Source organism: Rhineura floridana, chromosome 4 (genome assembly GCF_030035675.1).
Source record: "Rhineura floridana isolate rRhiFlo1 chromosome 4, rRhiFlo1.hap2, whole genome shotgun sequence".
In the NCBI taxonomy this organism is placed as follows: Eukaryota; Metazoa; Chordata; class Lepidosauria; order Squamata; family Rhineuridae; genus Rhineura; species Rhineura floridana.
The window spans coordinates 82,921,573-82,947,357 of record NC_084483.1 but is presented as its reverse complement, the minus strand read 5'-3'; the positions used below and the strand labels follow the sequence as shown (position 1 = coordinate 82,947,357).

Sequence of the window (25,785 nt, the reverse complement as noted above, 5' to 3'; positions counted from 1 at the left end):
ATGTTGAGAATTACTAGTAACCAGACACATACCTTAGATTTAAGGTGAAAACCTGTTCACTCTTGTTTGTCATACTTATGTCTTTTGCAAGACCATCAACAGCTGCATACTTTATACAAATCTCATATCAGAGAAGAAAGGTCAATTTCTTTACACAATCCGTTTATTCCTTGCAAGGTTTAGATAACATTTATCTTTAAATGAACGGCAGTCTTTTGCAAGTTTACCTGATACGGTAACAACCAGTGTCGCACTTTAGCAAATATTGTATAATTCACAACAATAACAGCAGAAATAAGGTAAGTAAATAGACATGATCATTAGCATGTTTTGTCTTGTACACACATACACAGTTGCAATCTTATTAGTTTAGACAGAACGAATCATGATCAGGACTGCAGACCTTGTATGAGTGGATAAAAATGAATTGTCCCAGAAGTGGAAGGAAGGGAAAGAAATCAAAACAAGCTTCAGGAGATCTTGAGCAATGGAGTAATTGGGGAGAAGTGCTGTTTATCATTTTCACCAGCCATTTTTCTGCTCATAATTATTTACCCCTCCCTGCACAGGGGGAAAATGTGTACTTACAAGAGTACTGTGGGAGGCCTCCAATCTTTTGATACGTTAGCCTTCCACAACTTTGTCCCCTCTGTATGTTTCTGACTACAACTCCCATCAATCCCTAGGCAGCATGGCTAATGAGCAGGGCTTATGGGAGTTGTAGTTTGTTTGTTATGTTGGTTTGATTTGGATGAGTGGGTATGTGTATATTGTGTATATCAGTTTTTTGTATTTATATTTTTATTATTCTTATTTTATTTTTATTTACGTGCACAGAGTCTCGGACTGTGGTTGTTGTGTTGATTTAATTTGGATGAGTGGGTGTGTGTATGGTGTGTGTAAGGTGTGGAATGTGAGATGTGTGTGACAAGAATTGTATGTGGGAATGTATGAAGGTGTAGTGGTTATAACTCTTATATTTTAGTAGTGTTGTTGCAGTTGGATGTACCCTCCCATTAATTGAGGGATTAGCTGATTGTTGTCAGCGTGTATTACGGAGGTAGGCCTCCGTTTTGTATATTGTTTAGGGTGGGTGGCCTGTCCATTAAGCGGACAGGGTTAGGGGCATGTGTAGATCCGGGGGGGTTATGACAGAGAGGGAGGGGGGCCAAGCTATATCAAGATTGGGCGGCAGACGCTGGGTTGATGCTGGGGGCAGACCATGTCAGTCTAGAGGAACAAGAGATAGATGTATAATATCCATCCCTTGTTCCGGGTCTGCCCAAATCCAGAAGACAACTGGGAGACGCAGGATTCCTACCGACCTTCGACTGTTGTTGTGTAATGCCAGGTCTGTGTCACAAAAAACATCTATCATCCATGATATGATTTTGGATGAATGCGCAGACCTGGTGTGCGTTACGGAAACTTGGCTGGACGAGGCCTCAGCCCCCATTCTTGAGGCCATGTGTCCACCGGGTTTCCGCTACGCCCAGCAGCCGAGGGTGGGAAGGCGGGGAGGGGGAGCGGCAGTCATCTATCGGGAATCTTTGGTTTTTACCAGACCTCCCCTCCCGAGGACCAAGTTTGTTGATTGCATGTATTGGAGGTTGGGCCCGAAGTGCAGTTTAGAGATTCTGCTTGTGTACCGCCCGCCCCGCAACACAGCAGACTCCCTGGCCGAGGTGTTTGAGGTGATCTCGGATGTACGAGTGTTGTCCCCAGAGCTATTAATTCTCAGGGACTTCAACGTGCATGCTGAGACCACTCTCGTTGGAGCCCCTCGGGATTTCCTGGAAACCATGGCTTCCTGGGAACTGCACCTTAATAATACTGAGCCCACCCACGTAGCCGGTCATGCTCTCGACCTTGTATTTGTCCTGGGAGAGGAGGGAAGTGTTCTGAAAGTGGGGGCTATTTCTTATACTCCTGTGTCATGGTCAGATCACTATCTGGTGAATATAGATTTCTCGTTGCCACACGCCCTCCGCAGGGGCAAAGGACCTATTAGAATGGTCCGCCCCAGGCGCTTGATGGATCCTGATGGATTCCTGACTGCGCTTGGGGAATTGGAACCTGCTGAAGGTCGCTCGGTCGAAACCCTGGTGATGGAGTGGAATGAGGGGATCACCAGGGCATTGGACCGAGTTGCCCCGAAACGTCCTCTCCCCCTGAACAGAACTCAGATAGCGCCATGGTATACACCATGGTTGCGCAATCTGAGGCGGGAGGTGAGACGACTAGAACGCCGGTGGCGGAAATCTCGCTCCGAAGGTGCTCGGACACAGGTCAGAGCAGCAGTAGCTGCCTACCAGGTGGCAGTGAAGGAGGCAAAGAAGGATTTCTTTGCTGCCTCTATTGCATCCGCAGAGTGTTGTCCCAGGAGGTTGTTCCAGGTGGTCCGAAGCCTGGTCGGTCCAGTTGCTCAGGTACCCCCGGAACATTCTAAGACCTCCTGTGACAAATTGGCAAAACACTTTGCTGATAAAATCGAACACCTAAGGAGCTTGATTCTGTACACCGTGGATGCAGTGAATGAACCAGAGTTGACCATTTGCAATCCGGTCCAGTGGGATCGATTTCGGCCTCTCCCTTCTGAGGAAGTGGACAAGGTGCTTTCATCTGTGAAGCCTACCACTTGTCTGATTGATCCATGCCCATCATGGCTCCTTGTGAATTGCAAGGAGAAACTGGGCGAAGGGATTAGGGCGGTGGTAAATGCATCCTTAGTGGAGGGTGTGATGCCACTGGTCCTCAAGGAGGCAATTATAAAACCTATCTTAAAGAAGTCCTCCTTGGATCCCCAAGTTCTGAACAACTTCCGCCCTGTTTCGAATTTACCATTTTTGGGCAAGATCATTGAGCGAGTGGTGGCTAACCAATTGTCAGCACACTTGGATGAAACGGATTATCTGGATCCATACCAATCGGGTTTCAGGACTGGACATGGAACTGAAACAGCCTTGGTCGCTCTGGTGGATGATATGAGGAGGGCATTAGATAGGGGAGAATTCACCTTTCTTGTCCTCCTAGATCTTTCAGCGGCTTTTGATACCGTTGACCACGGTATCCTGATGGATCGCCTGGAAGGACTGGGAATTGGAGGCACTGTTTTACAGTGGTTCCGTTCCTTTCTCTCTGACAGGCACCAACAGGTAGCATTGGGAGATGAGGTTTCAGACCCTTGGCCCCTCACTTGTGGAGTGCCACAGGGTTCTATCCTCTCTCCCATGCTATTTAACATCTACATGAAGCCGCTGGGATCTATCATCAGGAGATTTGGGCTGCGGTGTCACCAATATGCGGATGACACACAGCTCTATCTCTCGTTTAAGTCTTCACCAGAGTTGGCTGTGGAGACCATGTCCAAGTGCCTGGAATCCGTGAGTGGATGGATGGGGAGGAACAGGCTGAAGCTATATCCTGACAAGACCGAGGTACTGCTTGTGGGAGACAGGGGTAGGCTGGGTTCTGTTGACCTGAGGTTTAATGGGGTACAACTGCCCCTGAAGGACCAGGTCCGCAGCCTGGGGGTTGTTCTTGATTCCAGGCTGTCCATGGAGGCTCAGATTTCGGCAATGAGCCGGGCAGCCTGGTACCAACTACACCTCATACGCAGGCTGCAACCCTACCTCCCTGTTCATCAGCTCCCACTGGTAGTACATGCCCTGGTCACCTCTCGATTAGACTACTGCAATGTGCTCTACGTGGGGTTACCCTTGAAAACGGTCCGGAAACTTCAACTGGTACAGAATGTGGCGGCTCGTTTACTTACAAACAGCCGTTGCCGTGATCATATTACACCAGTATTATTTAATCTACACTGGCTTCCAGTAGTTTTCCGGGCCCAATTCAAAGTGTTGGTGTTAACCTTTAAATCCCTATATGGTTTCGGCCCGGTTTATCTGAAGAAGCACCTCCAGCGTCACCAACTATGCCGCCCGACAAGATCCGCCACGCAGGGCCTTCTCTCAATCCCACCAACAAAAGTAGTTAGGTTGGTGGGGACTAGAGAGAGGGCTTTTTCAGTGGCGGCCCCCACTCTCTGGAATTCCCTCCCGTTCGATCTTCGACATGCCCCTTCCCTGGATACCTTCCGCCGAGCATTAAAAACTTTGCTGTTTAGTCAGGCCTTTGAGACTATCTGGATGGGCTAATTATATACTCAATCCCCGCTGCTATGTATTACAATTGCTGCTATTCTGTCACTGATGATTATTTGTATTTTATTGTATTTATTGTATTTACTGTATTTTGTATTTTATTGAATTTAATATGTACGCCGCCTAGAGTGGCTTCGGCCAGATAGGCGGCCTAAAAATTAAATTATTATTATTATTATTATTATTATTATTATTATTAAAAAACCTCTGGAGGGGCCCTTGTTGAGAAAGGCTGAAACAGGCCAAGTGCAAATGGGAAGGAACATCTTAGCATTGATCTCAAGATAGAATCAGGTACATGAGTACAATGAACCAATCCTCATTTATTATTACTTTAAAATACAAAATATATATAAACTTTTACTTTTTAAAAATCACTCTTGCCCTTATATAGCAGAACGTCACTTTCCTAAGAATTCTCTGTCCTCAGCATGCTTGGGATTGTCGCCTTCACTACCAGTGCCTAGACCACCCAGAACCAGCAAAGATGGCATACAGAGTATAAGACTAGGACTGTGGAGAGGAGACATGAGTTATTGTTGTTGTCAAAATTAATTTCCCGCCCTTCCTCCCAGGAGGATCCCAGGGCAGCAAATCTCCACTCATCCATGAAACTCACTCAATGTACTTTGGCCAGTTGTTATCTCTCAGCCTAACCTACCTCACAGGATCATTGTGTGGATAAATGGAGATGGAAGACATCATGTACACCACGACAAGCTCCTTGGAGAAAATATATTACATTATATATGTAATAAATAGTTTGCGTTACTGATGAAGTGAAAGCCAACATGTTTAACAAAATAATATTAAGCCTTTCTCTGTTTAAGTCAGTCATAGGAATGGCCAGTGCCGCTTTAAAAGCATTCCGTCGACCTAAGTGGTTGGTATCAATGCAAGTTCATTTTTTGTGTGCTATCCACTGCTTTTACTGATCACGTTTTTTTCCTCCCCAAAAATATTGATATTAAGATTAATATTTTAAAATGAAATGTTGATATTTTGAAAGGAAATATCAATATTTTGAAAGGAAATATTGATAAATAAAATATTGAAAATAGCCACAGAAAATTGCTACAAAAAATCCGATCTACAACGACAGAGAATAAGCGAATTAATGGGAAATTTGCTACCAAATCTGAACTGGGGAAAATTCTAGCATATCTCTAGTCAGTCACTTAGGGCACAATCCTCTACTTGACATGTGCCAGCTGAGAGCCATTACTTTCTTTTCCCTCCTGGGCTGAGCAGAGCACACACAGGAAATAGTGGCTGTTCCACTGGTATAGTAGCACCTTATAACCTTCACCCCACCCTAGCGTAATTGACTATAACATGAGTATCCAACGCAGTGACCTCCAGAAATTGTTGGACTACAATCTTCCATCATTCTTGACCATTAGCTATGCTGGCTGGGGCTAATGGGAGTTGGAGCCCAACAAGATCAGGAGGAAGGGCCATAGGTTCCTCATCCTGGAATGGAGGATTGCTTGGATTGCCTGCATTGGCTGCAAGTCAGAGACTACTTGATGGAAACTCTGCTTAAGCATTTTTCAGATCATATATACACAGGCAGAGAAGCCCGGATTCATAAGAGTGCATGCACACACAGACATGTATGATCAACAAAGGAAACCTAGTGTTTTCAAAACATATTGCTATGTACATGAAATTTTGGTTTAAAAAAAAGATACTATGGAAAGAGTTAATTATTTCATTCACTGAAAAGTATGTCTATGTAAGTAAAATGTCAAACAAAAAAGGCAAGCCTATTAAAATTGATTAAATAGAAACCACTTTAACAAGGTTAGTTATTGGGAAGGGAACATCTGTAGGCACAGAACCATCAAGTACTATATCGGTTGTTCTTTTTAAAATGCTCCAAAAAGTTTTAAACACTAATAACAATTATTAGCTGGGTGAACCAGAGCACAATTAAAATATTTTGACTGCAATCAGTGACACAGAGAAACAATGTGGTTTTGCTGCCCCCTCTTGATACATTTCAGAAGCACAGGTTCCAAACTGATAATATAATTTTACAAAATAAAATGATGAAGCACATAAAAATTAAAGAAAGAAATTCTTTAAGACTGTCTAACTTCTGACATATGAAAATGATCAAATGAAAGGTGAAGATGGATTGACAGGTCTCTAGAGTTCACTTTTTAAATCAGATATGGGCAGAGTTAAGTAGATCCCACAAGCCTGAACTTTTTGATTACAAAGGCAAGGTCCGCTAACCGGTGCCAGGTACAAAATAGCAGCAGAGTGCCACGGCCAAACACACAATGGTGGCTCAGGAATGGCACCAATTGCCTCCTGCACCCCATGAGCCATAGACAAATATAACCAGAATACACAACACCAGACTTGAGTAATTAAGGATTCCAACCCCCCCCCCAAAAAAGGCTATTATAATATTCCTGTTTTACAAGTAAAGGAACACTGCAGTTGAGAGATAAGTGATGATTCACTCATAGGCAAAAAAACCTCGCAGTTTAAGAAAGTACCTATAGCAAATAGATATTTCTATCAAACTTTAAAAAGCAGGGAACTTAGGCAGCTATAGTTAATGCACCAGGAGAGCCGGAGACCTGACCTCCTCTCTGAGATACTGTACTGCTGTACAAATTTGTAAAAATGCAAAAACAATTTGGTCTTTCACAGTCCAATCCACTTCCTGTGTAGCTTGGAAGAATTCAGTAACATGTACCTCTAAGCATATGGTGAGTAGTGGCAACACCTGCAATTAGGTGTTGCGCGGGAGGAAGGTGATGAGATTGGGTGAGTTGGCCCTGGGCAGAGGTAAAGCCCATTTCCTTTCCAAAAGGAAAGCCCTGGGACAGTATCATTGTTTTTCAGGGTTTCCCCCACCTTTTTATTCTACAACAGGCACATGTAGTCTCCCACCCAAATTTAAACCAAAGCTGTCTCTGGTCACATCTGCACTAGACCTTTATTTCAATTTACACAGTCATGGCTTCCCCAACGAATCCTGGGAAGTGTACTTTGTGAAGGGTGCTGAGTTGCTAGGAGATGCCCTATTCCCCTCACAGAGCTACAATCCACAGAAGAGGGGCTGACTCTAGCCACTCTACCCACTGACCACTGGAGCTCTGTCAAGGAATGGCCCTCTGATTAGCCAAGTAAAATAGCTGTGAGTCTGGCTTTTCAAACACTGACAGTTGGTTCTTACTGAGCATGCCCATGCTTATCATTGACTCCAATGTTAAATTTCTTAAATTAATTAAAATCAGCCAGCCATTTTTTTTTTTACGTTTAAACTGCAGAAGATGAAGGTCAAAGTATGGGGCAAGGAAAGTAATACAGTTACAGCTACTCTGTGAACATGGCTGATTTTTAATTAATTTCAACAAATTATGAGACAACTGACAGAAAAACAGAACAGGGGTCTGGATTTTTTTCTCTTGTTTTACACTTTGAACTCTTGATTCCCTCTAAGTGTTTTGTGTATCACCATGAAAACGTACAGGGTTGTTAAAGAAGCTTTTCTGAGTTTAGGACTATATGTTTCGTAATGGTTTCTTTTGAACTGAGTTTATGGGAAGCAGCAGAATGGCATGGGGGGTGTTTTCAATTTAATATTGCGGAATGTGAAAAATCCATGCTGGCTATAGTATACAGTGTATAATAATGCTTTTTCACTACTGATATAACTGCTTGAAATGTTATGTTAGAGCAGTGTTTCTCAACCTTTTTTAAACCAATGCCCCCTTTTAGATAACATAAAAATCCCATGCTCCCCTTCAAACCTGGCTCCCAAACAATACTGAACTACTGTGCAACTGCGATGACATCCAGATCACACAAGAAGCTATGATCTTTTCACCTTCTGAACATAACATTTAATACTTTTATATTTTAATATTGTTAACTTTATACATATATTGTACCTCCCTGGAGGAGGAGATATGCCTTCCTGGAGGAGGAGATAAGAAACACTGTGCTAGAAAATAGATTATAATCTAATAATAATAATAATAATAATAAATTTAATTTCTTCGTCGCCTATCTGGCCAATGGCCACTCTAGGCGACTTACAAAATTGTTAAAATACAATTGATAAAATACAGTAATACAATATAAAAACAACACATCTGCAGCAACAATATTAAAACTGGGCAGGAGGCATTTCAGTTATAACAATTAACCCTCCCCAGATACCCCGAAGGCCTGCTGAAAGAGCCAGGTCTTTAAGGCTTTCCGAAACACATTTTAAGAAGAGGTGTGCCGGAGATCTTGTGGGAGGGAGTTCCAAAGAGTGGGGGCCGCCACTGAGAATGCCCTCTCTCTTGTACCCACCAATCTGGCTGTTTTTGTTGGCGGGATTGAGAGAAGGCCCTGTGTGGCCGATCTTGTCGGGCGGCATAATTGGTGGCGTTGAAGGCGCTCCGTGAGATAAACTGGGCCGGAACCGTGTAGGGATTTAAAGGTCAATACCAACACCTTGAATTGGGCTCGGAAAACAACTGGTAGCCAGTGTAGGTCGAACAACACTGGTGTGATGTGATCTCGGCGGCGACTATTCGTAAGTAGTCGAGCCGCCGCATTTTGTATCAGTTGTAATTTCCGGACAGTTTTCAAGGGTATCCCCACGTAGAGCGCATTACAGTAGTCCAAACGAGAGGTGACCAGGGCGTGTACCACTAGTGGGAGCTGGTGAACAGGAAGGTAGGGTTGCAGCCTTCGTATGAGGTGTAGTTGGTACCAGGCTGCCCAGCTCACTATAATCTATAATCACTATAATCACTATAATCTAGAGATTATATTGCAAATTTCATATTTTGCAATCTACACAATTACGGTGTGTGGTGACTATAATAATTTTGTATATTTACACATTTTAAAAAATTTAATCCATAGGCAGCATTCCTCATCCAGCCTCTCCATGCACCCTGCTGAATTTCATTTTGCCATCATGCACACATTATGGTCTTCTAGTTATGTAGAAAAGGTAATTTCAGCAGGCATAGTTTACCATGCAAGTTACACTTGTTGAAATTCTTTCTTCTCAGCAATTTAAGCACGAGCCCTTTCCTCTTTTGCATCTGATCACCCTAACCAGCGGAGCGGAAAAAGGTCAAATGTCCTCGGGCCTGTATGATGTTAATAAGCATTTTCTGTGAGCACAAGCAAAATATGTTTCCTTTATCCGATGTCTTCTTCTCACTGAGGACACCAGGAATTTTGTGCTTATTACTAACACTGCTTTAAACGGCCTTTCTGAAGGAAAAGTATAATATTAAATGGAAAATAATCCCTCCTCTCTGGAAGGTTAGCCAGGTTAGTTTGTTGTATATTAATCATCCAGACTTCTGCAGTGTATCGGACCCCAGGCGCACTTTTCATTGTGGAAGGGTCCCCAGATGTTGTTGGACTGCAATTGCCATCAGCCCTAGCCAGCATGGCCAATGGTCAGGAATGATGGGATTATAGTCTAGCAACATGTGGGGACCCAAAAGGCTGGGAAAGGCTTTTCTAGGACATTATCACAAACTATCACCTGTATAACATCCCCATATTTCAGCCAGTTACCACTTACTGTTTTCCTTCTGGAAACAAAAAACACCTGGGGTCCAAATATACCCCAGAAATCCACTGGTGCTGATGACTCTGGAGAAAAAACTAACTGATGAAGAGATATGCCAAAGATACAAGATGGGTTTTTTTTGGCTCAGGGTGCTTTGATATTGTCAAGCACACTTGTGTTGACAACACAGACAAAAATGGTCTCTGGGGGACAAAGTTATCCTATCCTTCAATTGGAAATCTAATTGGAGTACAAACATACCCCAAAGACAGTCAGTATGATTAAAACCTACAAAGACTTATTTATTGCCTTTATTGTGGCATAAGCTTTCTTTGGAATTTTCAGATGCATGGGACGTTAACCTAACCTGGCAGGAATATGTAGACTGTGGGAATGCTGAGGACATAATATCTTGACTTCAGCAAAGCTTTTGCCAAAGTGTGCCATGATATTCTGATTAGCAAGCTAGCTAAATGTGGGCTGGATGGAACAACTATCAGGTGGATCCACAGTTGGCTCCAGAATCGTACTCAAAGAGTGCTTATCAATGGTTCCTTCTCAAACTGGGCGGAAGTAATCAGTGGGGTACAACAGGGCTTGGTCCTGGGTCCAGTGCTCTTCAAAATTTTTATTAATGAATTGGATGATGAGGTAAAGAGCATGCTTATCAAATTTGAAGATGATACAAAATTTGGGGGCACAGCTAATACCGTGGAAGACAGAAAGAAAATTCAAAGGGACCTTGATAGGCTGGAGCATTGAGCTGAAAACAACAGAATGAAATTCAACAGGGATAAATGCAAAGTTCTACACTTAGGAAAAAGAAACCAAATGCACAGTTATAAGCTGGGGGATACTAGGCTCAGCAATATGACATGTGAGAAGGATCTTGGAATTGTCGTTGATCACAAGCTGAATATGAGCCAACAGTGCGATGTGGCTGCAAAACAAAAAATGCTATATTAGGCTGCATTAACAGAAGTATAGTTTACAAATTGCGTGAAGTATTAGTTCCCCTCTATTCAGCACTGGTTAGACCTCATCTTGAAAACTGCATCCAGTTCTGGTCTCCACACTTCAAGAAGGATACAGACAAACTGGAACAGGTTCAGAGGAGGCAACAAGGATGATCAGGGGACTGGAAACAAAGCCCTATGAGGAGTGACTGAAAGAACTGGGCATGTTTAGCCTGGAGAAGAGAAGACTGAGGGGAGATATGATAGCACTCTTCAAGAACATGAAAGGTTGTCACACAGAGGAGGGCTGGGATCTCTTCTCGATCGTCCCAGAATGCAGGACGTGGAATAATGGGCTCAAGTTGCAGGAAGCCAGATTTCGACAGGACATTAGGAAAAACTTCCTAACTGTTAGAGCCATACGACAGTGGAACCAATTACCTAGAGAGGTGGTGGGCTCTCCGACACTGGAGGCATTCAAGAGGCAGCTGGACAGTCATCTGTTGGGAATGCTTTGATTTGGATTTCTGCATGTGCAGGGGGTTGGACTTGATGGCCTTATAGGCCCCTTCCAACTCTACTATTTTATGATTCTATATGATACCATACTACTAGCAGAAACCAGTAATGATTTGAAACGAATGCTGATGAAAGTTAAAGAGGAATGCACAAAACAGGACTACAGCTGAACGTCAAGAAGACTAAAGTAATGACAACAGAAGATGTATGTAAGTTTAAAGCTGACAGTGACGACAATGAACTTGTCAAGGATTATCAATACCTTGGCACAGTTATTAACCACAAGCGAGACAATAGTCAAGAACTGAGAAGAAAGCTAGGAGTGGGGAGGGCAGGTATGAGAGAACTAGAAAAGATCCTCAAATACAAAGATGTATCACTGAACCCCAAAGTCAGGATCATTCAGAGCATGGTATTCCCCATCTCTATGTATGGATGTGAAAGTTGGACAGAGAAAAAAGCGGATAAGAGAAAAATCAACTCATTTGAAATGTAGTGTTGGAGGAGAGCTTTGCGCATACCATGGACTGCGAAAAAGACCAATAATTGGGTGTTAGAACAAATTAAACCAGAACTATAACTAGAAGCTAAAATGATGAAACTGAGGTTATCATACTTTGGAGACATAATGAGAAGAAATGATTCACTAGAAAAGACTAAAAGGCTGGGAAAAACAGAAGGGAGTAGAAAAGAGGAAAGCCAAACAAGAGATGGATTGATTCCATAAAGGAAGCCACCGACCTGAACTTAAAAGATCTGAACAGGGTGGTTCATGACAGATGCTCTTGGAGGTCACTGATTCATAGGGTCGCCATAAGTCGTAATTGACTTGAAGGCACATAACAACAACTTAACAACAAATGATTCTATATGCATATGCACAGTGCTTTTTTGGTTAAAAAAAAGAAAAAAGAAGGTGCCAGTATTCATATCTTGACAAAAATACCATGGGTGTCAGCACAAAATGGCTGGAAAGGGCAGCAAAAAAAGAGGTGCTGGTACTCCCTACCGGTATTGTCACCGAAAAAACCCCCTGCATATGCATATGGGCATACAGAACAAGCAAAATATGTTGAAAGAGATAGCTAACATTTGCCACAATTACACTCACAAAGCAATCTTATGCATTTTTACTATTGTAAAATAGTTCTCATACTATTTTACTATTGTGTTCAATGTGCCTACATTCTGGTAAATTCGGGGGGGGGAGTCAAAATTCAGAAATTTAGAAAATAAAGAGTTGTCTCTACTTCTTTATCTACCACATACAGCTTCAGCAATTGCATTTCTCATTGCCACAGAACAGTGGTGGCTGGAGCCCATTGGGACCGGTGTGGCAGAAGGCAGGGAGGCCAAGGCCACATTCACACCATGTATTTATTCCACTATTACCCCCCTGGGAAGCATAGTTTGTGAGGGGTACTGAGAGTTGTTAGGGAACCCTTATTCGCCTCACAAAGCGACAGTTCTCAGAGTGGTTTAACAGTCAGTCCTTCTTCCCAGAGCACTCTGGGGACTGCAGCTCTGTGAGAGGAATAGGGGTCTCCTAACAACTCTCAGTGCCCTTCACAAACTACACTTCCCAGGGTTCTTTGGGGGAAGCCATGACTGTTTCAAGTAGAATAATAGTGGAATAAATGTACGGTGCGAAATGTGGCCCAACAAAGCTAATGGCAGGCAGAGCCAACTAATTCTAGCTTTGTCGCCATCCACTTCCCTGCTGAGTTGTACAAGAGCGGTGCTGACAGCCTGTGTCACTCCCAGGACTGGTTGTAACTAAGAAGGCAGGCAGGGAGGCAAGAGCAGGCTGAAGTTGGTGGGACAGTGCCCCATATGCCCTAATAGACTAGTCTCCACTGCCACACAGGGATGGGACTGTGCTGGGACCATCAAGGGGCAAGCATTTTCACCTGCCTTGCCCCACCCCTCCGCCTGGGCCTTATCAGGAGGAGCTGCAGGCTGAGACGTGCTGCTGCAGGGATGAGACTGTGCTGGGACCATCAAGGGGCAAGCATTTCCACCTGCCTTGCCCCACCCCTCCGCCTGGGCCTTATCAGGAGGAGCTGCAGGCTGAGACGTGCTGCTGCAGGGATGAGACTGTGCTGGGACCATCGAGGAGCGGGCATTTCTGCCTGCCTTGCCCCGCCCCTCTGCCTGGGCCTTATCGGGAGGAGCTGCAGGCTGAGATGTGCTGCTGCAGGCTTTTCCACCTGCTTTGCCCCCCACCCCTGCTCTTAGCGACATTTTTCTGGGGACTGCCCTTTACCAGGAAGATGAATGTTTTTGGTTTGCTGCTCCTGCTTTTTTTAGAGATGTTAGGATTTTTTTTTTTGTAAATTGTATTGTTTTTATTTGTATTTTGTATTTGTATTTTTATTTGTGTGTAAGCCGCCTTGGGGGCCTATTTGGCCGAAAGGCGGCCTAGAAATAAAACGTAACATAACACCCTTTTGGAGATCCATAGTTCTGGGCCAAAGCACATACTTTGCATGCATAATATCAAAGGTTCAGACTCTAGCAGCTTTACACAAAATAAGGTAGTAGTGAAGAACTGAAAACCTTGGAGAGCTGTTGTCAGAATACTCAGCACCGGGCTATGTAGTGAAGGCAACCACAGATGCTAAAGCAGAGATGTGACCCTCCAGATGTTGTTCTGCTATCATCCCTGATCATTGGCTATGCTGGCTTGGGCTGATGGGAGACGGAGCCCAACAACACCTGGAGCCTTGCAAGTTCCCTGCACAATAGGGGTATGGAGACAATGGCCCATTGGGATTAGGACTCAAGTTTTCCTGGCAAGTTTGAACCCCAGCAGCTCTGAGTTTAGAAATGAAACAGTGCAATCCTATTCATATCGACTCAAAAATAAGTCCCACTATTGTTCAGTGGGGCAGGCCCCATCTGCACTATACATTTAAGACAGTAAAATACTGTGACTTCCACCAATGAATCTTGGGAACTGTAGCTTGCTAAGGGCACTCACTGCTGAGAGTTTTTTGGAGAACCCTGTTACCAGGGGCGGCTCCAAAGCGCGGCCAGGTGGGGCCCTGGCCAAGTGCACCACGTCCCACAGGGGCCCCTAAAGGGCCCCTCATTATGATGGGGGACTAACGCTCCCCTTCCGCTGCAAGCTCCCTGCCACGGATAACAGGGAGGGAGCTGCCTGCCCATGCCCACTCACTCTCCTCCCCGCCCACTCGCTCACTTGTCCTCCACCCAGAGCTTGGAAGTAACTAGTTACAAGTAACGAATTACTTGTAATTCATTACTTTTTTGAGTAACGAGTGAGTAATTCCTTTACATTTCGATTGTAATAGAACTAGGAGTAATTTTACTACTTTTGTGGAGTAATTGTAACATTTCCAGAATTACTTTTGGGCATTACTTGGGGGGGGAGCAGGGGAAGTCTTCTGCTCTTCTGATTTGTGGATGAAAATCATGTGCCTCAAACTGGGCTTCTGTGTAGTGTCACTCTTCTCTCGTGCTCTGTGGATGGGCAGGAGGCGACGAGGGAGGAGGCGGAGAGTGAGACGGGGTGGAGTGGAGAAAACAATTGTTTTAAAAAATGGATAGTGGTGGTGAAGAATGGAGTGGAGGGAAAAAGGATCCGGAGGTCAAGAACATGGATAAAGGAGGAGAAGGAGGCAGCAGCAGAATGGAGATAAAGAACTGTGGAGGTGAAAGATGACAACCTGTGTGTGTGTGTGTGAGAGAGAGAGAGAGAGAATACTGTGTTTGCACTTGGCACACAAAGTGGCCTCCCCTACCCTCTCTGGCTACTGTGCTGCATTTGCAGTATTTTAACTTTTTTGCATCTCAGGGGAAAATGTTGGCTTGAGTGAGTGTCCCTTAGTTGGTGGCAGGGCAGGGTCTGGGAGGTGGTTAAGTGAGAGAGATTTTGCTGGCTGGCTGAGTGTGGGGGGTTGCACTTGGTTTGACGTGCAAAGATCTGAGCTGTGGCCTCTGCCTCCCTCTCCACCACCCTTACCAGCGGAGAGACCACCATTGCTATCTTGTGAATAAAAATGATTATTCTACTACCTCTGTATGTGTTTGTTTATTTTTAATGTTGTTTTAGGCTACTTAGATGTGCAGCAGCCAAGGCCAGCACCTTGTAGGCATTTTTTTAAGTAACTGAAATGTAATTATAGTGATCACTTTGAAGGAAAAGTAAAGTAATCGGTTACTTTCAGAGCAATTGTAATTGTAACGGTAATTACTACTTTTTTGGGCCATGTAACTGTAACTTATTACTTTTTAAAAGTAATCTTCCAAGCTCTGCCTCCACCCCCGCTGGCTCCCTCACTCACCCTCCGCCCACCTGCTCACTTGCCCTCTCCCCTGCTCCTCCACTCGCTCGCCTGCCGTCCCACCTCCCCGCTTGACCCCCCCTTCTCTGCCTGCCTGGTAGGTAGGTAGGTAGGTGGGGTGTGCGTGCATGTGCCAGGGCTGGCTGGTGCCCAAGGGCCCCAGCATACTTGGGGCAGCCCTGCCTGTTACCAACAGAATTACAATCTCCAGAATGGTTTATTGATCTCTCTTCCTGGGGAGTTTTAGTTCTGTGAGGGGAATTGTCTTCTAACAATCCTAGCACCCTTAACAAACTACTGTTCCCAGGATTCTTTGGGGGAAGCCATGACTGTTTAAAGTGCTATGATATTGCTTTAAATATGCAGTACAGATGGGGTCTTATTTAGGGTGGAAACACATTCATTGTTCTGCCGGTTCCAGTGCATCTTCACCTCTCTCTTTGAAATGGGAGCACAGCACGCTAGTCAAACCCCATCCCTTTTTACTATAAAACCTGATGGGAGCAACTTGAACGCCTTCCAGCTTTAAAAAAAGATTTTGCAACTGATGAGCAGATCAACCCCTTCGCCCTCCAGTGGTGGCTAATGGAAACGCTTTGATCTGGCCACTAGTAACTCTCCCTACTAAGGTAGCGTCCTCCAGATATCATAGACTACAGTTCCCATAATCCCTGACCATTGACCATGCTGGTTTGGGCTCATCGAAGTTGCAGTCCTCACCATCTCGATAGCACTACTCTGGCTACCCCGGCAGTAGAGGATTGCAGCCTAAGGCAAATAATACTTGGCTCCAACTGAACAAAGCGCGAATGACTTCCGTGTAATCATGCATATAGGGCCCGGTTCTGAGTGCACGGAGGTGCTAAGCACCAAAGAGTTCCACGGTTTGGTTTACAAAAACATTTGCAAACCAGGAGATAAAAATAAGCCAATACCCGTGGAAGGGCAAGACTTTTATCAGACCAACCAAAATGTCACAAAAGAGCGAGGCATTAGAGTTTTTCAGGCGTCTTCATCAGGCCGGGTATTAAGTAGAGGGCGAACCGGGAAAAACAACAGCCGGCTTGGTGTGTGCGAAAAAGCCCTGCCACTCTTAATATAAATGGTACGAGCGGAAAGGGCGGAGGAAGCGACGCTGGGGCCTTACGGCAGGGGGAGCCGTGCTGCGTCCTCAGCCTCCTTGCCTCGCCTCTCTTTCCTTTTGCCGGAGGTGGCGGCTCCTCGTTGGGGAGTGGGAGGGCTCTTTAGCGGTTGAGCTCTTGCACGCCTGTCTCCGGCTGAAGGGAAGCCGAGCGGCGTCTTGCCCTACCCAGCCCAGTTCCTCCTCTTCCTGCACTCCGCCCCTTTGCCGACCGCACCGCCACGGCGCTTGCCTTTCCCGGCACCCCACCATCTCCAGCATGCAGGTTTTCCAGTATCCCGAGGTGTATCGCGACGAGACATCAGTGAGTACCTACCTGGGACCGATCTCCTACCGCCCGAGAAGGCCCGCTGCGTCCCCTTCATTCGCTCCGCTCTTTTGTCTGCTGTGGTGGAAAACCCAGCCCAGGGTCTCTGAGTTTTGTGTTGCTGCTGCTGCTGCTTTCTCTCTTTGGGACAGCTCCCCGCACCTGGAGGCGTCCTGCTTTTAGCGCCCTCTTTGGGATCTGTGATCGCTAGTCACTAACAAGCCAGGGTGAAAAACCCACTTTTCACATCTACACCCTGTAAGCTTCCCGATCAAACGTTATGTAAAATATAAGCGTTTGAGGATTTAACGTAGGCTTTTATGTGCACTCAAGAGTTGTATCGTTTCCACACCCTCCCACATCAGCCTACCAACCTTGTGAGTGTTTCTAAAACCTCTAGAAGGAAATCCAGGCATTTATGTGCCTTTTACTTTCTGTCTCTGTTGACTACTGAGAGTGCGGGAACTGCTGTGGACCACTGCTATGGATTATGAACTGTGGTTCAGTGAACTGCGTGTTAATATTTCTGTGGGTGTGCCTGGAGATGACTGGGCCTGCTTTAGTAGCCAAACAACATAGTGTGCCCTGTGAAAGTTCAGAAGAGGCACATTTCTGTCTTGCACAAGCCATATGCCAAAAAACTGTTGTTCAAGCAGGAAGAAATAATTTTCTCAAAACAGATTGGTAAATAACCCTGGGGCTTGTTCACCCGCTGTAGATTGGCTTGCTTCTCTCTGCTTTGTAAGCATCTTTGTGCAGGACTCTGGTTCTCTGCTGGGGATTCACAGTGGTCTGGGTTGCTCAATTGGGGCTGGTGTACAGATAGTACAGCTTAATACTCAGAATTTCTAAGTAGCATATAACTTCACTAATAGGCAAAAAAAAACCTTGTGGTTTAAGAACCTACCTATAGCCAACAGATATTTCTATCAAACTTTAAAAAGCAGGGAAATTGGGCAGCTGTACAGAATACACTAGGGGAGCAGGAGACCTGACCTCCATTCTGAGATATTGTACTGCCCTACAAATTTGTCAAAATGCAAACACAATTTGGGTTGGTCTTTCACAGTCCAATCCACTTCCTGTATAGCTTGGAAGAATTTGGTAACGTGCTGCTGAGGAGGAGGGGAGGACAGGTTTGATTATTTGCATGCTTTTTGAGTTCAGTGAGATTTACTCCTGAACAGTCATGATTAGGATAGGTAAAACTGACTTGGGGGAGAGGAGGGAGGGGAGAGACGGGGAGAAAGGGGGAGGGGAGGAGATTGGGTGGGTAGGCACTGGGCAGAGGCAAAGACGTTTGCCTTTCCAAAAGGAAAACATTGTGAACAGTATCATTGTTTTTCAGGGTTTCCCCCACCTTTTTATTCTACAACAGGTACATGTAGTCTCCCACACAAATTTAAACCAAAGCTGTCTCTGGCCACATCTGCACTAGACCTTTATTTCACTTTAGACAATCATGGCTTCCCCGAAGAATCCTGGGAAGTATACTTTGTGAAGGGTGCTGAGTTGCTAGGAGATGCCCTATTCCCCTCACAGAGCTACAGTCCGCAGAAGAGGGGCTGACTCTAACCACTCTACCCACTGACCACTCTAGCCACTGGAGCTATGTCAAGGAATAGGAGTCTCCTAACAACTCTCAGCACCCTGTACAAACTATACTTCCAAGGATTCTTTGGGGGAAGCCATGGGTATTTAAAGTGGAATAAATGTCTGTTGTGGCCCTCTGATTAGCCAAGTGAAACAGCTGTGAGTCTGGCTTTTCAAACACTGACAGTTGGTTCTTACTGAGCATGCCCATGCTTATCATTGACTCCAATGTTAAATTTCTTAAATTAATTAAAAATCAGCCAGCCATTTTTTTAACTTTTAAACTGCAGAAGATGAAGGTCAGAGTATGGGGCAAGGCCAGTAATATGATTACAGGTACTCTGTGAACATGGCTGATTTTTAATTAATTTCAACAAATTATGAGACAACTGACAGAAAAAAGTCCAAAAGGAGTCTGAATTTTTTTTCTCCTGTTTTACACTTTGAACTCTCGATTCTCTCTGACTGTTTTTTGTATCACCATGAAAACTTAGAGGGTTGTTAAGCAAGCATTTGAGTTCAGGACTATACGTTTTGTAAGGTTTTATTTTGAACTGAATTTTATTTGAAGCATCAGAATGGCATGGGGGGTGTTTTCAATTTAATATCGCGGAATGCGTAATATCCATGCTGCCTATAGTATACAGCCACTCTCGCAGCTGTATAATACTTGAAATACTTTTTAAAATAATGATATTGCTTCGCAGCAGGAAATTGCCCTAGAGCAGATGTGGGGAGCTTGTGGCCCTCATGATGAATGTTGAACTAAAGCCCCCATCATGCCTGACCAGTGGCTATACTGGTGGGGGCTGATGGGAGTTGGAGCTCAACTTGAGGGCCAAAGGTTTCCAGCCCTGATTTAGAGGGACTGCCTCTTACTTTTTTCTAACTCTATTAATGTGGAGACTTGCCCCATAGGATCCCTATGTGCTTCCAGTGTTGTGCTTGAATTCTTAACTGGGAATTTTAGACATCATATCTATCTGTAGGAAAGAGTACTATGATTTGCTGAAGTTGTTGTTGTTGTTTATTAGAGTTATTAGTCGCTTGTTACCCAAAGGTCTCTAAGAAAGTTGCAACATTATTAAAAACCAAAACAATATGTCATACTATAAAATAAAACAATAAAACAAAATATTAAGTTTTGCACATTAACAGCTCTACCTTTCCATATAAACTTCTGCAGAGTCAGAGATCTCTAGTAACTTTGGAATGGCCAAGAAAAATGCTGTATGGATGCATCAGAGGGGAAAATTAAATCAAATCTGGCGAAGTCTTTGAGATATCTTTGCAACCTCCCTCTTCTGCATTGTGAAGTAGCAATTCTTCTTTCTCCCTTCCTGTGAAGCTCTGACGGACATATAGATGTCTTTTTAATTTCACAGTCTTTTAGCCCTGTTTCTGTGATAAAGGAATCTGAGAAACAGGAAGTTCTAGGTTGCAAAAACGTCAGTTGTTAACGTTAGTTGATGTAAAGCATAAGCTTTGAAGACGTAAGGTGTCAGAGCATTATAGCCAAGACTTAATTTTAGTCTTTTCATATAATTCTGCAAAACATATTAGCCCACAACCATATCACTAGAGAGTCTGTCCCACATATCAATGTTAGTCAGCTATGGAATGCCAACAGACTGAATTTTTCCAGTTTACAAAAGCTTCTCTGCGTGATCCATTGGAGGAAATGTTGACTCGCCAATGGTAACCAAGCAAGTGGCTAATAGAAATGCCTTACAATTTCAGTTGTGGCTGAGCCTTGTAATTACATTTTAAATCAATTGCTCCTCCCTGGCATGAGTGAAGTAATAATGGTGAGGACAGGGAGGTTGGCTGAGTAAAGAATGCAGGGCTTCCAGATTACAGCTTGAGGTGTTCAGACAGGCTTCTTAATGAAAAAGGTTCGCCCTCTTAATGAATGTTTTCTCATCCTCTTTCCTGTTTAATTATTATCCCTGCTAAATTGGGGATAGAAAACATCAGACCCCTGATATTGAGGGGTATGAAGTTGACAGAGTGAGGTTGTAGTCCAATACACACTGATTTGAGATTCATTTCTGCAGAAGTAGATGGGACTTGCTTCTGAATAAACATGTATCGGATTGGTCTGTAAGAGTGCAGTCTTGTGCACACTTACTTGGGAGCAAGTCCCATGAAAATAAGTGAGACTTCTGAGAAAATATGGACAGGAGTAAGCTGCACATAAGGCTATATTAGGCCCTGATAGGATGGCAGTCTGTTCATAAGAAAACCTATGGGGACAGGAGTTCCAGCTGACGTCAGTAGAACTTATTTCCAAGCATAGTTCACTCTGCGCACAGTTAAAAGGATGGAATTCACTCCCACAGGAGGCAGTGATGGCCACCAACTTGGATGGATTTAAAAGAGGATTCGACTCAGTCATGGAAGATAAGGCTAGCAGTGGATACTCATCATGATGGCTATGCTCTCCCTCCATGGTTGGAGGCAGTATGCTTCTGAATGCTAGTCACGTGGAACCACAGGAGAGGACCGTGCTCTTGAGCTCAGCTTGCTTGCAGGCTTCCCATCTGGTTGGCCACTGTGAGAATAAGATGCTGGACTAGATGGGCTGCTAGACTAGATGGGCCACTGGTCTGATCCAGCAGTCTCTTATGTTCATGTGTAACTTGTCAAGGAGCTAGTTTTGCTGGAGGACCACTTTGACAAAGAGGTGTGCTGTCAAATCCCATTCCTAGATGTGCACTTATTTGCGTACTTGCCCCCCTCTTTTGAGGAAAGGCATGTAAAAACAAGAATTCTCCCTTTTACTTTGAACAGAGAGAAAATGGTATCAGCTGGGTTTTAGACTAGTAGCTGTTTAGCAAAATTACTGAACCATGCAGGGGGGATCCAGTTACGATATTTAAAAGTTGTGATCTATGTTTGTGACTTCTGAATCTTTATCAATTAAAATTATCCCTACTTTCTTGGTGTGACCTATTCATATTGAGGAATGTAGCCATCATACAAAATCCATAAACTGGATAAATGAATGCTTTTTATTAGGAAGTGCTTTTAGTGCAAAGAGTAACCAACATGGTGCCCTCCACGTGGTTTTAGACTCCAAATCTCATCAGCACAAGCCAGAGATGATGGGAGCAGGAGAATAGCAAGTTAGCTCCTCCTGTTTTAATGTGTGTAAAGACCAAATACTGCTCTGGATGGCATCAGAGGTACAAAAACAAAATATTACACATTTGTGTTTTCCTGTGTAGAAACACTCTGTCAGCGTTCTCATGACATTTGGAAGGGTTGGCTGCTTTGGGTGCGGGGGAAGCAAACAAAATGCATAAGAAAAGATTAGATGTCCCATATTTGAAAATAGCGAGGATCCTAGTTTATAATTCTGCATTTTAAACTAGTAAAAACTTCTATAAAATTGTATAAAAACAATGTTCATTGTCAGTATATGCAACTCTGAAACTTTCAGTGCAGTCCTCTATGTGCTTACTCCATTGAATTCAATCTCATTGAATTCAGTAAGGCTTATGCCCAGGTAAGTGGGTTTAGGGCTGCTGCAGCCAGAGTTTCTGAGGCAGATATACTCTTTGTTGGAGGGATCAGTGCTTTCTCTGAAAGAAAACAAAAATGATGACATAGCAAAAGGGTTTGGCCAACCATTAAAGTATAGATTTCCACATGCTCCTATTTCTTATTATACTTAAATCATCCCCCAGCTGAAATGTTACAAAAATTATACTTTCAATCAAATATTTATTTGTTAAATATTTCGTGGAGAGAAGAGGGAGTGGTGATTTTATAACTCTTAGCTCCACGCTGGTGACAAACCTTGCAACCAGGGCTGTGGAGTCGGAGTCATGGAGTCGGAAGCAATTTTGGGTGGAGTCGGAGTCGGTAGAAATGTACCGACTCCGACTTCAAAATAAATTTTGATTGACAAATTTTTAAAAATATAAATTCAAAATGTCAGAGAAGCTTCCCATGAAGCCAGCTGTAGTTGAGCGTTTCACCATAACTCAAGATGGAAAACATTTTGTGTGTCAATGTATGACACAGGACCCAGATGAAGACAATGCTGTGATGCCAAGCTCAGCGCATATTCAGGCAGCAATAAAAATGCTCCTATGAGAGCTTCCAATTTAAAAAGACATTTACAGCCCTTTCCAGGGCTGTGGAGTTGGAAGCAATTTTGGGTGGAGTCGGATGGTGAATCTGTAGCCCATCAGATGTTGATGGGGTTTAACTCTTGTCGCCCACTGGCCATACTAGCCGGTGTTGATGGAAGTTGGAGTCCAACAACATCTGGAGAGCCACAAGTTAGCTATCCCTTCTCTATGCTCCCAAGCAGCGTTGGTGACATCTTTAGGTGACATCTTCACCTAAATCCCATAAAGATGATGGGAGTTGTGTCCCTCCAAATATTGCTGAACTACAACTTCCCTATCCCTGCTTAAGGTTTTTCCAGACTGCTGCTGCACCCGGATTCTTCTAGTGCTTGCTGTTTAGTGTTATGGTACCAAACCAAGAGAATAGGCATTTGCCATGGAGAGGCACCCAAATGACCTATTCCAGCAAGTGAGATTTATGTCTGGAATTGGGAATCCCTGAGCACATCTGCTATATGGAGAGCACAATAGGCAGCTAGACAAGCAGGGGTAGGGGTGATCTTTGCATCCTGAAAGACACCGGTGGCTTCAGTATAGCAATTGCCCAAGCCATATCTTTGGTTTCTGTTCTGAACTTATCTTGTGTTTTTAGAAGCCCTTAATGGTGTTGAACAGGTATGTAGGATAGGATGGGGGAAAGGGGACCCTTAGATTGAGACAAAACACTCCATTTCCTATACTTCTCCCATGCCAGGTTACAATCCATGGCTGAAAGTTCTCTTTTTCAGACCTGATTGTTCAGTAGAAGCAGGAGCAATGTAGGCCTGCAGATGTCTGCAGAAGGTCCACAAACTACTTCAGCATATAAAGTTCTCTGGATTGGGACTTTTGTTATGTGTGATTAACTAATTCTTTTGGAAGAGGCTATTACTCTGCTGTCAAGTCAGCTAGATGAAATTACTTGCCTGTTGCATCGTCTACTTTTCAGCAGCATATTAAGCTATAAACTTCTTTAATGTAACTCATAAAGTGATTGTAAAGTATACTTTTAAAAGATATGTGTCTATATTTTAAAATCAGGTACAAGACTATCATGGCTGTAAAATATGTGATCCATACACCTGGCTTGAAGATCCCGATAGTGAGCAAACAAAGGTAAGCCTTTATTATAATTGTGGACCTGTTGGGGCAAATGCTTTTGCAATCTAAAGGTGCAAAGTATTGTTCAAATTTGATATTGGTATTAGAGCAAGCATCTACCTACAGCCATTTTGTACTGATGATCAGTTTACATAAGAAAGTGTTTTTGAGGGTGCAGGGGAATTCTGCTACTAATCAACAGACAGTTCCTCTGGCTAGAGTCACTTTGGTGTTTTTGGCTTGTTTTGCAGGGTTTGAGTGAACTGAATCCCTGGTTCAAGACATCACGTATTCACACTGGAATAGCTTCCATACTACCACGTGGCACAGTTCACTGATAAAATGCATGCTTTGGATGCAGTGGTTCAGGTTCAGTGCCTGATGGGAGTGGGACTGAAACACATGCTTTGCCTGTGACTCGGGAAATCAGCTATTTTACCAAATACCTAGAGCACTGGTTTGATCAGACCCTGGGGGGCAGGCTGTTGTAGGAAACGGTCTAGTAAACATGCCACTTTGTATGTTTTAAAGATTGAGGTACCAGGTTCAGTTCACCACATCTCCATTAAAGATTTTTAGGGGAAGGAACTATACATCATTGGTGGAGCACATGCTTTGCATTCAAAGGGTCCTAGGTTCAATCTCTGACATTGCCAAGTAGGACTGGAAAAGACTCTTGTCTGAAACCCTGGAGAGCTGGTTCCAGTCATTGTGGACAATACTGAACTAGAATTGATAGAACAGTGGGCTGACTCAGTGGCGGTGTTCAGATCTAATAGGAAGCCTTGAAGTATGGTTTGTTTTAACCATAATGTGCATAACTTCCATGCTAGTACATGCAGTCTGAGCTCTTCCACTTTGCTCTTCTCTTACTCTAGCAGGGAAACATAACATGGAGCAACAGGCTTAGTGTTGTGTCTGAACCTGTATTTGTGGTTTGATTCTCTCTAGAGAAACCACAATCCAAAGCCTGGATTTGTCTGTGTCTACTGTGGTTAAAACAAATCATATTTGCTGGCTTCCCATTATATCCGGATGTGGTCATTATAAAGCACTGTAGTGTCCAAATAAATTTGTTCTCTGATGCCCCACTACCTTTACATATTAAAATATATGCTATGACACTGTGCCTAGAACTAGATGTGACCCGTACCATGTTCTCTTGTAGTTATGGCAGAAGAGGGGTGAAATTCGAGCTCAGAAGATGCAGGAGCTTGGCTACCACAAACCTGGCCAACGGTTGTATGCTGCCTAAAGGCTTCTGCATGAGGCAACTCACACATTTTCTAAATAATAAAAAGGATCTTCATGAGGGTTCAAGTTGCTGTAGGAAAGGTGGGGATCAGACGTCCAAGCTGTACACCACTGAATGCTGATTAAGAAGTGGCAGATGATGCATTGGGACGTTTCAGCGTAGGGCCGTGTAAGGTAGGGAGGCAGAGGCTGTGGTAAAATGAACTTTTATTTGGGGAAGGGCATGCTTGGAGAGAGCTCATCTATGAGAGATAGCTAGGAGAGCATGAAGGGTGTGGATTGAGATAGCGGCCCTCTTTCTTCTACAAGTGCCAGGCTTTGGTTACCTCTTCCAGTTTCCTTGGCCATAGTACTTTCTCCCCCTGGCAAGCATCCAATGAATACTGGGCAGGCAGTGTTAGGATATTCTAACTACTTCCCCCTTCCCAAGCATTCTTGGCACTGAAAAAGGTAACTTCTAGTTACCTAATTCCATTATTGTTGTGCTGGGCAGTACAATCTGATGTCCAGACATCTGTACATTAGCTACATCCTTGTTGTCCAAATTTGGGAGAAGTCTGTAATAATAATACACATTGGTGCTTCCTGCTCTTTCCTTCTGAGAGACTAAAGTGAGTCCTACCAGAATTACCTGTAAGGTTATAACAGGTTTAATAAAACACACCCATTTGCTCCAAGCTGTTCTGTGTGGAAAGCAAACAATCCCTAGTGTCAGCAGTGACTAAAGAAAGCATAGGGTGAGTCAGGGTCTTAAATACCAACATAT

At 43.9% G+C, this 25,785-nt stretch overlaps 1 protein-coding gene and 1 long non-coding RNA gene across 3 annotated transcripts in view; one reads left to right on the top strand and one right to left on the bottom strand.

The window, feature by feature from the left end:
• Window positions 1–17,407, bottom strand: part of LOC133383211 (uncharacterized) — a 35,992-nt gene extending 18,585 nt beyond the window's left edge. The window contains exon 1 of the long non-coding RNA XR_009762211.1: window positions 16,960–17,407. This is a non-coding gene — a long non-coding RNA (uncharacterized LOC133383211). The remainder of the gene's footprint in view (window positions 1–16,959) is intronic.
• PREP (prolyl endopeptidase) overlaps window positions 16,632–25,785 on the top strand; it is a 113,259-nt gene continuing 104,105 nt past the window's right edge. The window contains exons 1-2 of one of the 2 annotated variants that reach the window (XM_061623471.1): window positions 16,632–16,947; window positions 23,706–23,780. In XM_061623471.1, coding sequence (XP_061479455.1) covers window positions 16,903–16,947; window positions 23,706–23,780 — 120 coding nt within the window. In that variant the 5' untranslated portion in view covers window positions 16,632–16,902. Of the gene's footprint in view, window positions 16,948–17,255; window positions 17,328–23,705; window positions 23,781–25,785 lie in introns of those variants that run through there. The other variant, XM_061623470.1, reaches the window with a different exon arrangement.